At 47.6% G+C, this 16,362-nt stretch overlaps 1 protein-coding gene across 1 annotated transcript in view; it reads right to left on the bottom strand.

Annotated features, from left to right (window-relative positions):
• Nucleotides 1-509: 509 nt before the first annotated feature.
• Nucleotides 510-16,362, bottom strand: part of LOC139048001 (uncharacterized) — a 58,679-nt gene continuing 42,826 nt past the window's right edge. The window contains exons 10-13 of the mRNA XM_070522286.1: nucleotides 11,866-11,983; nucleotides 5,592-5,759; nucleotides 1,662-1,793; nucleotides 510-799 (exon numbers count right to left, since the gene is read on the bottom strand). Of these exons, the coding sequence (XP_070378387.1) occupies nucleotides 632-799; nucleotides 1,662-1,793; nucleotides 5,592-5,759; nucleotides 11,866-11,983 (586 nt within the window). The 3' untranslated portion in view covers nucleotides 510-631. The remainder of the gene's footprint in view (nucleotides 800-1,661; nucleotides 1,794-5,591; nucleotides 5,760-11,865; nucleotides 11,984-16,362) is intronic.

Genomic DNA, 16,362 nt, shown 5'->3' with positions numbered 1-16,362 from the left:
GAACTCAATTACAGGCGCCCCATTATGTTCACTTTGATCTTCGGCAACGTGACATTTCATGTAATGCATATTACCCTCCGCACTGGTCACAAAATTTCAAGGAAATTTATACAGTACACCTTTCACAAGCATGATGAATGCAAAGAAAGTTTCGCTTGCTTTTATGCATGCGCTTACGAAATGACTTGGCTTTATGTCAGGATTTCCACAACACGTTTCACGATTTTCGTTATTACTTCATTACAAAGAAACACAGAAAAAAAAAGCGGTAGGCGACGTAAACATCTTCAGGCGTGAACCTCTCAAATTCAGTAAAGCATGCCTGAAAGCCGCTTGATTACCGCACATGCCATGGTGCATGCAGACAATCATTCAAATACCCACAGCCTGTGCCCATCTCCATTTTACTGTATAGCTTGCTCCGAAGATGGCTATAAAGCATTGTATTGTAGTGTATTGTATTGTATTGGGTTTTATGGCGCATAAGCAACTCAGGCTATCACACGCCAAACACATGGTATAATTTATTTCAAAAAGCATCGGCTGACGTGGTTAAGAAACTCTCCTTAGGAAAAAAAAATGAAGCAGTTTCTGGCTTCCCAGCAGAGTTGCGCGCAAACAACCCGTCGGGCTAACCGGCCGGTTTCTGCGCCAGGTTGTAGTAGAACTCCTTGAATTCCTTGACTCGCTGGAAGGGTCCTTTGGGCAAGCAGCTCCGCGTTACGTCCGTCAGATGCACGTTGATGAGGAACCAGCTGAAGTTGGCTCGCCTGCCTGGCATCTCCATGATGAGCATCGCCTGACAAGCAGGGCGAGACAGTGGGCACATTTGGTTTTCTTTCTTCCTATAGATTACAAGCACCAAGATAGGAGTTTATGTGCATTTGTTCTCAAACATTGTAAGCTTTTTTTCCTTATTTCGTTTTTTTTTCTGTCGATTCATCTTTCTTTCCCTTGTTGGGTTATTGAGGACAACTACAACTAAACTGAATTTGTCTGTGATCGTCATAGTTGTGCTTGTCCATGATCGGTATATAGCCTCGTGAGTCGGTGTAAATGGCATTTTGCCTAAATGGGACTTCGTCATTGAATGTCACCGCGGTGTACCAGTTGTAAGTGGCGGATGACAACAAAGCGGTTTAATTCCACGGCAGGAATCGGTGTATAGCACCTGGCTATAAAACACCGACGTAAACTCAGTAAACAGCATGAGATATGCCATAACTAATATATGATGGAGATATTTACGTAAGCTGACACAATGGTGGCAATCAAGAGGCGCTATCTGTTTATGCATTAGACCACCTAGTAGATGATTCTGCGTTGTATTGAATTAAATGACGTCATCAAGACTACCAGACCCGCAATATGTGACATGAGAGGAACACCTGCTTTCCAGCCCACAACCGAAGAGTGGTGCTTAGTTCTTCTACAGGTGCAGTACGTGGGTGTTCGACTACACGCACGCACAAACGAAAATGCGGGCTATAAAGAAATGAACATAAATGATATACTTTGTGTCCACCACAGTGCAGTTCCGTCGCTGTAGCACCACGCCTTCTTTTTGTCCAAGCATCAAATATTCCTAAACCTAATGTTGTCCTGTACCATTTCAAAGCCGCCCTTTCGGAGTAACTCTGAATATTGTGAACAGAAGTCACCTTATCCTGCATCTGGGAAACTGTGTCGAACGTGTGGAAGATGTTCTTCTTGAGAAAGTTCTGCGAAGACGGATTGTTGAACCCGATGTTCGACTTCTCGAGGTTGAGCTCAGCTTTGACAGGTTGGCATGCCTGCGAAATTGAAGCGGGAGAAATCGCCACACACAAGGTAAGAACTCATCCCCATCGTCACTATCATAATCATCCTTGTCCTCCCGTCCCGACTGACTGCAGCTCGAAGCTGCTTCCATCACGTTTTGTTCTGTGTCAACCAGTTCCATCCCGTGACTGCTATTTTCTTGATGTCCTTGCAATGCATAGTCCCCTGAGAATTTGCAAAGCCCCCTATATACTCTTCCGGAGCGAAGTTTGAAGGGCTTCGAATGAAATTAAATAGAGATAACAATTAGGACGTATAGGACGTATTAGCAGATAACCTTCCTAGCATACTAACAAAGCCACTGTGACCCTGAAGAAAAGATTGTTAGCTGTTACGTCCTCAAACTGCACAATGGGTTGTGAATCAGTAGAGGTGCACGTAAAGTGAAATTTCAAAATTTGATCGAATGAGAATATTCGTAAGAAATGACTGTCGCACATCAAACCGATAATTCGCCAGCTTTAATAGTTAATTCCCGAGTCCAGTACGAATTGAATCACAAAGTCAATTTGATTGAAAAATACGATTACTCACACAAACCTAGATATGACGGGCAGCATAGTGAATGCCCCGCATTAATTTCACCACTTAGGGCTCCTAGAACTAGGCCCTATAAGCGGCACACGAACGTTTTCTCATTCCGCCGCTTTTCAGAACACGACTGGGATAGCAAAGTTTTAAGCAACAACGCACATAGTTCCACTGGTCCTATAAATGTCAGTGAACATTCACTTGCTATTTATGTTACCAAGATCGTGACGTGCCTGAATGTGCAAACATAAGCAGATGTCGAAGTATGACTGCGATCACTCGCTTTGACAATACGGTCGCGATGAAGAGCGGCGGCAGAGGCGAGGGAAATGTTCTTCGGGATGCCTCCCGCTTCAACGCGTCGCCTGTACCAGATTCTCAACCGTCCCCGCACTCCTTCCCCTCCCCTCTACTAGCGACCTCTCAGATCCCGATTTTCCCCCTTAAGCACAGGAGGATGTGGCATGCATCCGCCTCACCTCCTTCCCTTTCAAGTTTCCCCTTTCCCTCTCCACCTCTTTCTCTTTCCATCGCAGCTACAGTACCCGGTGCACGGCCGGAATCGAATCACACGAAGGCTTTACACGGAACACCGCGGCAATGGGGACTGCAGAATTCCCCTGGTCTGTCCATAAAGGTGCTATTGCAAATAAATTTTCTTGAACAGGTCCTCAAGCTTGGCAGAAGCTACAGCGGAAAACTCTTTAATTAAAATCAACAATGTACACTGAAAAGTCACAGGGCGAACAAGCACAACAACTAATTTCCTATAAAGATAAATCCGATTTGGTTTAACGTTACCAGAACTACTAATTTTACGTGGTAGTTTCGTGTATAATTTTATTGTAACAGTCACACTAAAGATTATCGCACCCTTTGGGGGGTGGGAGGGCTGGTTTTATCACGGCTGACACCATTAGCGTTAGGCCTGTAAGATTTTGCTGCACTCAACAGGGAGCTTAATTTACACCCGCAGTTGAAAACCTCGTAAGAATTCTGATGACCTGGTGCGCCCCCACGTGTCTCGCACGAGATTTTGATAGCAATTGCTACGAAAATGTATTTTTAGGCTCCCGTTGCTGCAGCGAGCGTGGGCGGCCCTCGTAAAAGAGCGAACGAGCACACTAAAGGATGCAGCAGCGAGAGCGGAGCGCAGCGGGAGATGAAAGACAACGACAGCAGAGAGATAGATAAGGTAAGCGGAGGAGGAGGGGTCACAAGAACCGTGACGTGGAGAGCAGAGAAGGAGGGTAGGGTGAAAGTGTGAGGAGAAAATCACATTGCCGCACAAGACGGGCTATGCGGCGACGATGGCTGCGAACTGGTGCCAGAACAGCGCGTGTCGTCGACACGGAAACAAAGCACTGCTTGAGCGGAGACCTGTCTGCAGCAGCTGCTGTGAATCACGTCCGTACGTCACCAACAAGCTGCCTCTTGCGATCTCGCGGTGAGAGGGGTAGTCGCGTCGCACTTCGCTCCGTTTGCATTGTGCCGCGTGACACATTGCCCGCGCCAGCCAGTATATCGCGAAATGAAATACATATGGAGCTGCGCTCAAATGTCCCATTAGGGAATATCGTAATCGTCGGTAAATTTTTCGTATCGTCCGTCGTAGCTATATAATCGTACTCATGTGCTTCAAAAGGTTGCCAGAAAAACTCACAGCCCAAGCACTCCGTACAGATGGTTAATTAAGCAGCGAAGCTGAAACGTGCAGCCTCGGTGTTTATCACTGAGTTAATCCCGACTGTTCATTCAACGACGGTTTGTTAGGCTACCGGATCCTCGGTACGCAGTTGCTGCTTGCGCTCGGCTGCACTTGCCCGTTGTTGTGCCCGGGTGCAGCATCCGCACGGCGTAGACGAGCTGGTTCCCGGTTCTCCTTCTGGCGTTGCTGATCGAAAGCTGTCCGCTCCTAAGGAGTCCTAAGGAGTCCTAAGGCATGACCTACCCATTTCGGAACCGGAGAGAAACTGCTGTGGGTGCACTCGGCAGCGACAGAAAGCAACGACGTCACTACGGGCGGAGCTAATCTAACATCACCTAGATAACAGCAGGTCCTTTTATTCCATTCCATGACATCATGTTACCTGGCCCCACTGCCATGTAATATAAAGGGGATGCTGCCGAGTAGGCAACATTGATTTTGACGCCACCGGTTTCATCGCACCAGCCTTGTCAATACAAATTTGGGACCAGGTAGCATGACGTCGTCGATCGCAGTAAGCACGCCGTTTGCTATCTATGTGGTGTTGGCAAATCGCGCGCCTTCTTTTTTTTTTGTCGCGCAGGCACATGGTGTTGCGCCAGATGAGTTTTCAACGTAGAAGCGACCGACAGATGGTCGGACGGATGGAGTTATTGGCTAGCTATATATAGCTTCGCTGTAACAGAAAGCAATTTGTCCCCAGGCAAGCATCAATCGTGTCCCCCAAAGGGTGAATTTGTTGGTCATGGGATAAACTAGCACCTTGAAAGGTCCAAAAAAATTCACTTACAGTTACGATACTCCCTAATGCAAAATTTGAGCGCAGCTGTATACGTGCTTTCATTTCGTCATATATTGGCTAGCGGGGACAATCTGTCTTGTGCGGGTGGTTGCAAATGGAGCGAAGTATGGCCCGACTGCCTCACAAATCGAGGGAATCACGAGAGGCAGCTCGTGGGTGACGCGCCGGCGCCATTCATATTAGCCGCCGCAAACGACGCCGCTACTCTGGCGCCATCTCGTAGCTGTTGTCGCCACAAAAGCCGTCGTGCGCGGCCCTATGCTTTTCTTCTCACGTTTTCGCAACGCCCTCCCCCTCTGCTTTCTCCTCGTGGTCTCCACGCTATCGCCGTCCTTGAACTCCCTCCGCGCTCCGCGTTTGCTTTTTGTCCTTCATCGTGCTGGTTCGCTCGATTACCACGGATGACGCCAACGCCGACGCTCTCTGCAGAAACGGGCACCTAAGAGATGCGCTCTAAACTTTTGCTGTGCGCGTTTCACTACAATATCTCGTGTGCTAAAGTGTGAATGCGCGCAAGTATACGATACTTTCCAATAAGGAGTCAATGAGTAGCTGGTACCGCAATATCATGACAACGTCTATTTCACCTTATGACAGTGTAAAGGGACAGGTCGATGTTAGATTTCGCTTGGGCAATAGCCGCGCGCTACGAGGAGCGCCATTGGTTCCCAAACGTACCGGTGCTGAAAGGAAGAAGATGCGTGGTTGAACAGCAAGAATGGCACTTGCCTGCGAGTAGTCCGTGATTGCGAAGTAGCTGCACGGCTCGTAGAGGGCGTTGATGGGGAGGCTGTAATTCTTTTTCAGTGTGTACATGACCACGCCCATTTGGAATGAGAAGGCGACGGTGAGACTACGCCTCCCAAAGCCCTCCCTGGCCATCCGGAATGCATGCTCCTGCAAATAGCGGGAGGCAGCGCACTTTTTGACGTAATGGTGGATATTTGTGTACTCTGGCACGCGTTCTTAGATCTTTGTAGTGCAGGCTACCGACGAGTTGCACTTCGTCCTTCTTTTGTCGCGGTGTTCACCCTGCGCTAACAAACGTCCAAGAGCGCTCTTACCAAGTATATGGTCTATTGTCTTGCGGTGCAAAAAAGGAAAGGAAAGCACTCGAAATCTGGCGATGGTTATGATATACTGTATTCTTGCTAAGCTCACGAACCGATCACTGTACTTAGCGTTAAAGACGCTCCCCACAAATGACAAGGTGGTCAGTTTGAATCCCGTCAGCGCAGGTTGCAATTTTAGGGATAGCGGGATGTGACAACCATAGGTCGGCAAGCTTACTCACGAGCTCGCCTGAATCTTACGCTCTCCACACTCTATTCACAGGCGTAAAGTCAATCGTTTGTGATTGTGAAAGCATGCAAATGGATATGAGTACGAGTGCGAATAGTAGCGGGTAAATTTGAATGGAAGTAATTATGTGAATGCGCGTGAGCCTTTGTGTGCATGAGCGGGCGTGAGTGTAGGAATTAGAGTGAGTAGTGACGTGCGTGAGTGCACATGAGTGTGAGTGAGTACATAGCCTGCTAAAATAATGGCGAGTTGAGTACGTGAGTTGGGGGTACTCTTATTCAGCTAACCTGTGAATGCTGATGGGCAGTTACAGAAGCGTTGAGCGGTAATACCATCCCGGTCCCGCCACTATACCATATATCTTACGGCAGAGATCGGTAGCGTTGTTCTGTTAGAGCAAGATGAATCAACACTTGCAAAAGCGATCCCTACTGTTGTTACGTGCTGTTTGAAAACGACTTGAAAAGCAAGGAGGGCACTCTGTAGGGACAGAATTCGGCCGAGAGACAAAGCTAAAGTTTCGGGGCCAATGGTTGGCTAAGGCTAACAGGGGAGCTAGGGATCGATACACGGTGATGTAAATAGCTACTGTAGGAGAAACGCCTCATTAAGTAAAAGTAGCCAATTGCAGCGGTTTTTATCAACCTAAGTTAGGAGGAAGCTTTAGTTCAGGTGCTCTTATCTAAATACACAGAAAAGCAGAAATCGTTTTTCGGCAACCATTGCATCAAAGTTGATAAGATCTATTGTATTTCAAAGAAAAATGTTAACGTCTCATGACTGTTGGTTGCGAATTTTTTATGGATGTCATCAATATATTTCTAAATATTGGTAAAAAATTCAAATTCTCAGAAAACAAAACTAACTTGGATACAACTCTTAACTGAGCGAGACAAACGATTTGTACATTGCATTTAATAGCACATGCGGATAAAATTGATATATTACACATGGATAAAAAAAATGAGTAATATGTGAATGTAGCTTTCGCAAAACCCTTGTAAATTATGTAACGAATTCACGGAATATATCAAGTGACATACAAAATTCGTCCGCTTTGGATGCTCTAATGGGTTCAGTATACAGAAATGCGATATCTATTCTTAGTGTGCAGCTACAATGTTGTAAGCTTCGTGCTTCTGTTTTCTTCAAATTTATAAATTTTCAAAAAATCCTGTAAAAGAATTCAGGCTCTAAATCGAAACTACGCTCGCAAGTCACTATCACTTACCTTTCTTCACTAAAATGCAGTAACTTTCATTAAATTGGTCTAAGGGTTATCTCCGAAAAGTGCTTCTGCGTTTTACATGTATTCTGTATTCTGTATTCTGTATGTATTTTTCGTATTGTGCGTTTTACATGTACAAGGTGGTATCGGAGTTTGACCCGATCTGAAGCTTCCTCTTAAGCGTGATAATGACGAGAACTCACACGGTTGGCTCAAGAGAAGTTCACAATGAGGAACTTCCGTTCGAGAGGCATATGTGTTCTCTTCAATCAATCAATCAATCAATCAATCAATCAATCAATCAATCAATCAATCAATCAATCAATCAATCAATCAATCAATCAATCAATCAATCGATCAATCAATATTCAGCTTGTGTAAAGAGCGCGGCAAGAGAATGACATTATATGACCAGTGCCTGGCCTGGCACGTCCCCCGTTAACTCAGATAGCAAGCTCAGTGACAGGTTAAGCACAACAAAAAGTTAATACCTAAATTTCGTTTTACACAGGCTGATTGTGGTGCTCAAATCTGCGCGCATCGCTTGCATGTAACCTAGCCAATATTGAATCATTGAACATTGTACGGATGTTTCCAAACTTCGTTTCTCGGCCTGTCAGTGACCTTTTCCAAATGAACTTGCCATTTAGGTTGACTGGGGCAACTACTAGCGTCATGTAACTGCGCATGTTTTATCATTGCGTGATTTTAGGGATGTAGGGACAATGGGGATATAGGGATGTTAGGGACAATAAATAATATTCTTGAGATAACTGAAAATAATTAACCATTCGAGCTTTGTTGCTTGAAAATTTTCCTCAGTTGTCAACACCTCTACTCAAACGTGTCAGAGCTTGAGATATGTACCACATATTATCTCTTCAGAATAAATGTTCAAAAAAAAGTCCCAGCGTAGCCAGCAGGCCATCCGTCTAAAAACTTAAGCTGACACTTCACTCTTTCAGTGCGGGTTCTGTCGGACGGGACGCACCCACAGCGCAAAGAATATTATTTATATAAATTTTATTACTATAGAAAAGTTACTACAAAATGCAATATATAGGAGGGGGTCCTGGAGTCGGAGGCTGAATTGGCGCCTCCTGTATGTGGTATACATGAAAGTAAAAGTAAACATAGTTATAGCAGCTACTGTAAAAAATATCTGTAAAGACAAATTAGAGTGTCAGCAATTATCAAAACATACTAGAACACGTACCTAGACAATCATACCAGAAGCTCAATTAGCAAGATATATAAATTTGAACAAATTGAACAGGAAGCGGCACGTTTTAACAATTTCATACGCGAACAACAAGCATAATATAATGAACTACAGCATTTATCAATGACAATGCTAATGTAAACATTATGTAGTATACATAAAAATGTTATGTAGGGCTGGATAGGTGCAAAGTGAACTTTCTGAATTATGTAATAGATGAGCGTAGAACCATCAATTTTAAAACAAATAGTAACTAGTTCCTATATAAGAACATGCTGATATGAACAGTTTCCTTGCCGCTAGTAGTTCAAACTTTGAGCAAGATGAGGTTTTTGTGAAGAGCAGAACATGTTATGTTAGTGTCCGCTAGTGAAGAATATGGATTGAAAGAAAAGGCAAATCGAATGTTCCTATTCTAAAGTAACCAAATACACACACAACATTTAACTATGTCGAACAGTCTAATGATATCATTGGCCTTTAGTAATTGTTTGGCTGTTGTGTAGCATGAGCTAAACATTATTATTTTGATTGCTCTTTGCTGAACAATGTGTATTGGCACAATATAAGTACTGCATGTAATTAATCATAGATTCGTTGATATGGAAATGAATGAATGCATAATGCAATGATAAGATAATTGTACGTGGAGAAAAAGGGGCGAGATCGAATGAAGTTGTGTATACCATTGGACGTTTCTGTGACGTCTCAAATGTGGCAATGACAATTTATGTATGTAGTCGCCCAAGTACATGCAATCATCGCTAGCCTAGATCGAGTACCTGGCAACCAGGTGGAAGAAGCAGGAAGATCTCTGATGTATGTGAAGACAATGAGTTTAGTTTAAACTTGAATATATTTGAGTGTATTTATGTCACACCGGTGTAATATAATAAGAAGATCGGCACGAAGCTACTAGAGCGGGCAGTTCATCCTTTTATCAGAATTAAATATTGTGGTATCGTCAGCATACGGCAGGCAATTGCAGTGTGCGAATAAATTAGGTAGATTGCCACTATAAATTAAGAACAAAAGTGGGTAACAGAAAAACCAGAGTGCTACCCCTATATTAGTTGTCCTTTGCATTGAATGAGTGCCGGAAACACCGACAACTTGTTTTCCATTATGGCGGTAGAAAGGGGTACGATGGCGGATAATGGCAGGACCAAATATTCCCATAGCGTGAACGGCTTTATTCAGGTCTAGAAAAAATAATGCCGGCAAAGCTATCATCATCAATAGCCTTTTCTGTTTAATCTGTGCGAAATCGTCAGGTTTTTTTTAAGGATATTACAAAATGAACAAAACGGTTTACTCCTGGTTGTGACTCAGTGGCTATGGTGTTAGGCTGCTGAGCACAAGGTCACGGGGTCGATTCCCAGCCACGGCGGCCGCATTTTGATGGGGGCGAAATGCGAAAACACTCGTGTACTTAGCTTTAGGTGCACGTTAAAGAACCCTAGGTGATCGAAATTTCCGGAGCCCTCCACTACGGCATGGCTCATAATCAGAAAGTGGCTTTGGCACGTCAACACTATACCCCCCCCCCCCTCAAAAAAAAAAACTTCTGGTTGGGAAGAAATGAGGATCGAGGAGGAAGTAACTTTGTTGTGTGCCCTGCGAGTTGGTGGGAAGGGCCAAAGGCCCCGCCTAGGGGTCGGCCAGGAGTTCGTGGGTCCTGGCGGTATGCTCGCACTGCTGGCCGTCACCTAGGCTCATTTCTATGCTCATTTGTAAGGTGAAGAAATGAAAAAAAATATTACATGGATAGCAGCAAACGCTCTCTTGCTGCGGTCCTCATATTTTATCGGACAAAAAAAAGAGTGTTCGACATAATTAAATGTTGCGTAGGTATCTGGGTACTTTAAAATAGGAACAATCGATTTCCCTTTTCTTTCAATTCGTATTCTTCACTAGCGAACACTAACATCACATGATCTGCTCTTCACAAAAAACTCATCCTGCCCAAAGTCCGAACTAACTACGGCAAGGAAACTGTTCATTTCAGCATTTTCTTATATAGGAACTAGCTATAATTCCTTTTAAAATTGACGGTTCTACGCTCATTTTATAAGGTGAAGAAATGAAAAATATATATTACACGGATAACGGCAACCGCTCTCTTGGTGCAGTCCTCATATTTTATCTGACAAAAGAAATGTTAACAGGCACTTGTTAGGACAAAAACACAGAAACGTACTAGTACTTCAGCGGCTCTGATAAGGTTGAGATGAGCTTGAAGCTGAACTGGCAACGTGCTGACGTAATATTCGCGGGCTCTTTTATAGGCCGTTATTCGTGTAAATGTAGCGCACTTGTGAATCAATATATGAACACCAGAGCTGGTGTTTTTCTGCTTCGATGATCGTCCATGCATCCGCCAGTGCGTAGTAATACAGTGCAATAATACGTGTAGAGTAATAGAAGTCACGCATACTTCTGGAGACCCATAAGCGCCAGTAATACTGCGAACACAGTTAGGATGAGAGAGAAAAGCCGCAGGAGGGAAAGCTGGGTTTCAATTCTCTGACACGCTCAGCGTCACGTCGGAGCATTTGAACAGAGAAAATAAATATAGATAAACTCCGGGGACTTGGGTCCCATAACCACGATATTAGGTTCGCCATAGTGGAAGCCTCAGGATAAATTTTTTTGACTACCTGGAACTCTACGTTGCATCTATTCAATGCTTGGTATGCGAGCGTTTTTGCGTTCAGCCCACATCGAACTGTGGCCGCCGAGGACACGAACTCAGCCCACGACCTCGTCCTGACCAGCCCAACGCCATAACCGGTGAGACACCATGGCAGTATTTGAACGGCGATCTGTCGACATTGCATAACAGATTTTCGATAAATAAAAAAAATTACATTGCCCATTAGAAAAGCGCAGACTTATCGGAGTGAGCTTTGAGAACATTTCCCGAAGAAAAAAGGCCACTTGCGGAAATTAGTTTTCAAAATGTGCGATGTCACATTAAAGTGCCGCCGCGGTGTTTTGGGTAGGAAATGAAAGTAAGGAATATTTTCCTTCCTTTTCTCCAGTAATCCCCTGCCCTTTTCTAATAAATCAGAGGACATATTTCACCAGGCGAGCCAATTAAGGGTCCTCTGAGGTGTCTCTTCGAAATTGCAGCGTTACATTAGTTGTAGGCTGAATGACCAGGCTGTGACATGTGTTATCCTTGTCGCAGAATCCGTGCTCTGGCAGCTTTTGTTCTGGGGTGTACGTAGATTTCGATGGAAACTCACCAGAGTTGGAGTGTACGCTTTTGGGCTCTTGTGGGCGTTCACGGGCAGTGTGATGCATTCATAAATTGAAGGAATGGTGATGATCGTGGTGATTATGACCAGAACGTCGACGTCTTTCCTGCGGGAGAGTGCGACATTGAACGGCACAGCGTTGAACAGCGAACAGTGAATTGAAACGATAAGTAGTAGAAAAACAACCTCTAGATTCTTCGGGTCACTCGCTGAACATATAATGCAATGTGAGCAACGATAGCCGGTTTTCCACTGTAGAGCACATCAGGTCGTTTTTGTTTTATCCTATTTTGGTTTGGCTTAAATTTGCGCACTCTGCAGTTGCACAGTCACCTGAATAGCTGCTCTCACAACGATGAATTCAAGCCGTTTGTAAATTGAGGTGTTGATGTCATGAAACCGGTTAGTTAGGAATTATTTCAATAATTTGGAATTTATGTTACATTGTAGAATTTTTTAACTAGCTATGTGAGTATCATCATGCAGCATGCAAATAGTATCTGCACCTTCATGCAATGTAACCTAAAAGGCGGAATGGCACTTTCTCAACCCGAGATCTTGAATAAACATCTCCTGGTGATAAAAACAAAGAAATACTCTCAGGCGGCTATAATAAAAAGGAAGTGTAGCAAGCATGTGATGCCCCCTCAGTCATAGTGTTCGTTCGCCGCCAGGCTCGGTGGCCTGCCAAGCACGGCAGGCAACATTGGTCACCGCCCTGCAATAAACACCGACGACCACAGCTGATTGGCTGTCAGTCATTGTTCAGCACCGCCAAGCTGCGGAGCGTCCGGATAACGGAGGGTGCCTCGAGCCCTCCCTTGTTCATGAATCCAGGTGGATCGTGACACTGGCAACGGGGTTGGGATAGTCTTGACACTGGCGACGAGTACCAATGGAGCGTCACACGCCGCCGCTCACGGCGAAACACCGCCCCCCGTTGCTGCCGCCATCCCGCTGTACGGAAGGCTCAAGCCGTTCGAGGGAGATGGGTCCGCCTGGCAAATTTACGAGGAACAAGTCCGCGTGTTCTTCCGGGCAAACAACACACCCAAGGCCAAACAGCGGAACATTTTGCTTGCGAGCTGTGGGATCCGCGTCTTCAGCCTCTTGCTCGACCTTCTCAAGCCAGTCACGCTGCACGTTAAGACACTGGGTGAGCTGCTCGCAATACTGTGCTCGCATTTAAACCCACGACCGTCCATACTAATGGAGCGTTTCCGCTTCAACAACCGGCGCCGCCGGGAAGGAGAGACCCTCGGGCAGTTTGTTGCTGCGCTACGATGGTTAGCGAGTGCCTGCGTTTTCGGAGACCAGCTGGACTCACTGCTCCGGGACCTTTTCGTCGGCGGCATAAACAACCCCGCCATGCAGACGCGACTCCTGGAGCTTCCCGACCCCTCGCTGGACGACGCCGTGAAGGCAGCGCTGGCAATGGAAGCTTCCGCCAAGGACGCCGGCGAGATTTCCCGTGCGACTGGATCACCGTCGGCAGAAGCGGCGGTCAACAAGTTGGCGACAAAGGGCAGTACCTGCGGTCGCTGCGGTGGTGGCCACTCCCACAAACAGTGCCACTTCTCCCAAGCAAAATGCTTTATGTGCGGGAAACCTGGCCACCTGGCACGTCTATGCCGAAGGGGAAGGATGAACAGCAAGCAGCAGTAGAAGCAGCAGACTGATTTAAGCCGAGTACCACACAAACCCGCGGCCAGGGTAGCCGTCGCAAGGGTATGCGGTGGGGGCGTGCGGAAGCAGGCTCAAGTTCTTCCGCGGCCAGGCTCCCCGTCGTGGCCAAGAACCCGCCGATTTTCGACATGTGGCACGCAGGCTTTGTACCATCGTCTAAGCCGCCGTACATGTTGACCGTCCAAATCTGCGGGCACCCCATTTCCATGGACTTAGACACAGGGGCCAGCGTGTCAGTAATGGCCGGGAAACTCTTCACGCATACTTTTCCCGGCGTGTCCGTCGAGGCTTCGGGCGTGATGCTGCGCAGCTACTCCGGGCGACTCTCCCAGGTCCAGGGTGAGGCACAGGTCAGCATTCGCTTTGGCGACAGGGAGGCAACCTTTACCCTTTGCTTAACGAAGGGGTCGTCGCCGGCGCTTCGGGGCCGAAACTGGATTCATGCACAGGGCGTTTGTGTGTCAGAGTACCAGGAAGCCAGCGTGCATGTGGTGAAAGACGTTCCCAGCCTTCTGATCAAGTTCAAGTCCCTCTTCCAGCCAGGGGTGGGCAGATTTGCCGGCATGACAGCTGGCATCTATGTACCTGAGGGAGCCCGGCCACGTTTTTTCAAGCCTCGCCCACTGCCGTTCGCCCTGAAGGACGGGGTCACCCAGCAGCTGCAACCGTTACAGCGAGGGGGCATCCTGGTACCTGTCAAGATATCTGAATGGGCCGCTCCCATCGTACCAGTCCTCAAGCGAGACGGCAGTGTCAGGATCTGCGGCGCTTTCAAGATTACCATCAACCCTGTCGCTACCGTCGAGAAGTACCCGCTGCCCTGGATTGAAGATATCTGGTCAGCATTGTCCGGGGGATAGAAGTATACCAAGCTCGATTCAGCGATGCTTACCAGCAGCTGGTGCTAGAGGATGCCACCCGGAAGTATGTCACAATAGCGACAACTTTGGGGCTCTTTTAATACACGCGCTTACCGTTTCGCGTGGCCTCGGCCCCAGCCATATTCCAGAGGCAAATGGACAATCTCTTCAGGGGCATGAGGAACGTGGCGGCGTACTTGGACGATATGCTGGTTACTGGTAGCTACGACGGGGACCACCTGCAGAACCTGCACAATGTCCTGGCACGACTGCAAGACGCCGGCCTCAAGCTCAAGCTGGAAAAGTGCGTTTTCCTAGCCCCCAGCGTTGAGTGCTTGGGACACGTCATTCCCCAGGTAGGGCTAGCCCCGGCTCCCCGCAAAGTTGATGCTGTGCTCAAGGCACCTAAGCTCCAGAACAAGAAGGAGCTTAAGAGCTACCTGGGCCTCATCAACTTCTACAGGAGTTTTCTGCTGAACCTGTCGCAGCATCTGCAGCCGCTCCATCTTCTGCTTCGAGATGGTCAGCAATGAGTCTGGAAGAAGGAGCAGGACTGGGCCTTCCAGGGCAGGAAGGAGCTAATGACCAAGGCTCCAGTGCTGGTGCACTTCGACACTGCTAAGCCTGTTCTCCTTACCGTAGATGCGTCGACGTACGGTGTGGGAGCCGTCCTGGCACACCAGGACAAAGATTGTCAGGAACGCTCTGTGTCGTTTGCTCCTCGTCGGCTTCATGCTGCAGAGCAACGTTACAGCAAGCTGGACAAGGAAGGTTTGGCCCACATGTTCAGTGTCGCACGCTTCCACCAGTATCTGTGGGGCCAGAACTTTGAGGCGGTCATGTACCTGGTCAGGGGTCAGGGGTCAGGCGGACATGGACCTGGTCATGGTCAGGGGCCTGACAAGGCAGTTCCTGTGCAGGCATGACCTCGAGTGGTACGCTGGGCCTTGAGGCCGGCAGCTTACAGTTACCAGCTGGTTTACCGTCCGGGAAAGGACTTGGGACCTGCTGATGCCCTGAGCCGTCTGGCCCAGCCAGACGTGCCTGATGCTGTTCCAGAACCTCCTGAAGTGTTCATGCTGGAACACGCGTACCCGGAGGTGCTCTTCAGATCTGCGGTATCTGAAGCGACCAGCCGGGCCCCAGTCCTGTCTCAAGTGGTCAAGGTGGTGTCCCGTGGAGAGGAATTGGTGGAGCAGGCCTATAGCCACAGGACCGCTGAGCTGAGCTTGCAGCAGGGCTGCCTATTGTGGGGTTCTAGGGGGGTGATCCCACAAAGTCTCCGGTCCAGGGTCCTGCAGTTGCTGTATGCGGTTCATCCTGGCGTAGATAAGACCACGATGGTGGCCCGGTCCCATGTTTGGTGGCCACGCCTGGACCAGGACATCGCTCATTTGGTGCAGAGCTGCCAAATCTGCCAGGAGCATCAGCAAGCCTCGCGTTATGTGGAAATCACTCCATGGCCGTTCCCACAAAGACCCTGGTCCCACTACATGTGGATTTTGGGGACCCTTCAAGGGCCATTACTTCCTAGTGGTGGTGGACTTTTCGAAGTAAGTAGAGGTTTTACCTGTCACCACTTCATCAGCAGGCTCGACCATTGCAGCGCTACGATAGGTTTTCGCCGCCCAGGGGCTGCCGGATGCCATCGTGTCCGACAATGGTCCTGCTTCCGCCAGCAGAGACTACCTGGCCTGGCTGACGAAGAACGGTATCCACCGGATGATGATTGCGCCGTATCACGCTGCTTCAAATGGTGCAGCCGAGCGGGTGGTTCAAACCATCACGGACAAGCTCAAGAACAGGCACTGACTGGGGATTTCAGACTGGGGAAAGAGACTGTGGATTTCGGGACGCAGATTGCCCGGATACTGTTTCAGTACCGGACCACGCCCCACGATGTCACTGGCCGTGCACCCTGTACATGTTGCATCCTGAC

The sequence above is a fragment of the Dermacentor albipictus genome, chromosome 7 (genome assembly GCF_038994185.2).
Source record: "Dermacentor albipictus isolate Rhodes 1998 colony chromosome 7, USDA_Dalb.pri_finalv2, whole genome shotgun sequence".
NCBI classification, from domain to species: Eukaryota; Metazoa; Arthropoda; class Arachnida; order Ixodida; family Ixodidae; genus Dermacentor; species Dermacentor albipictus.
Note: the sequence above shows the minus strand (reverse complement) of the source record. Positions and strands in the feature narration are given on the sequence as shown.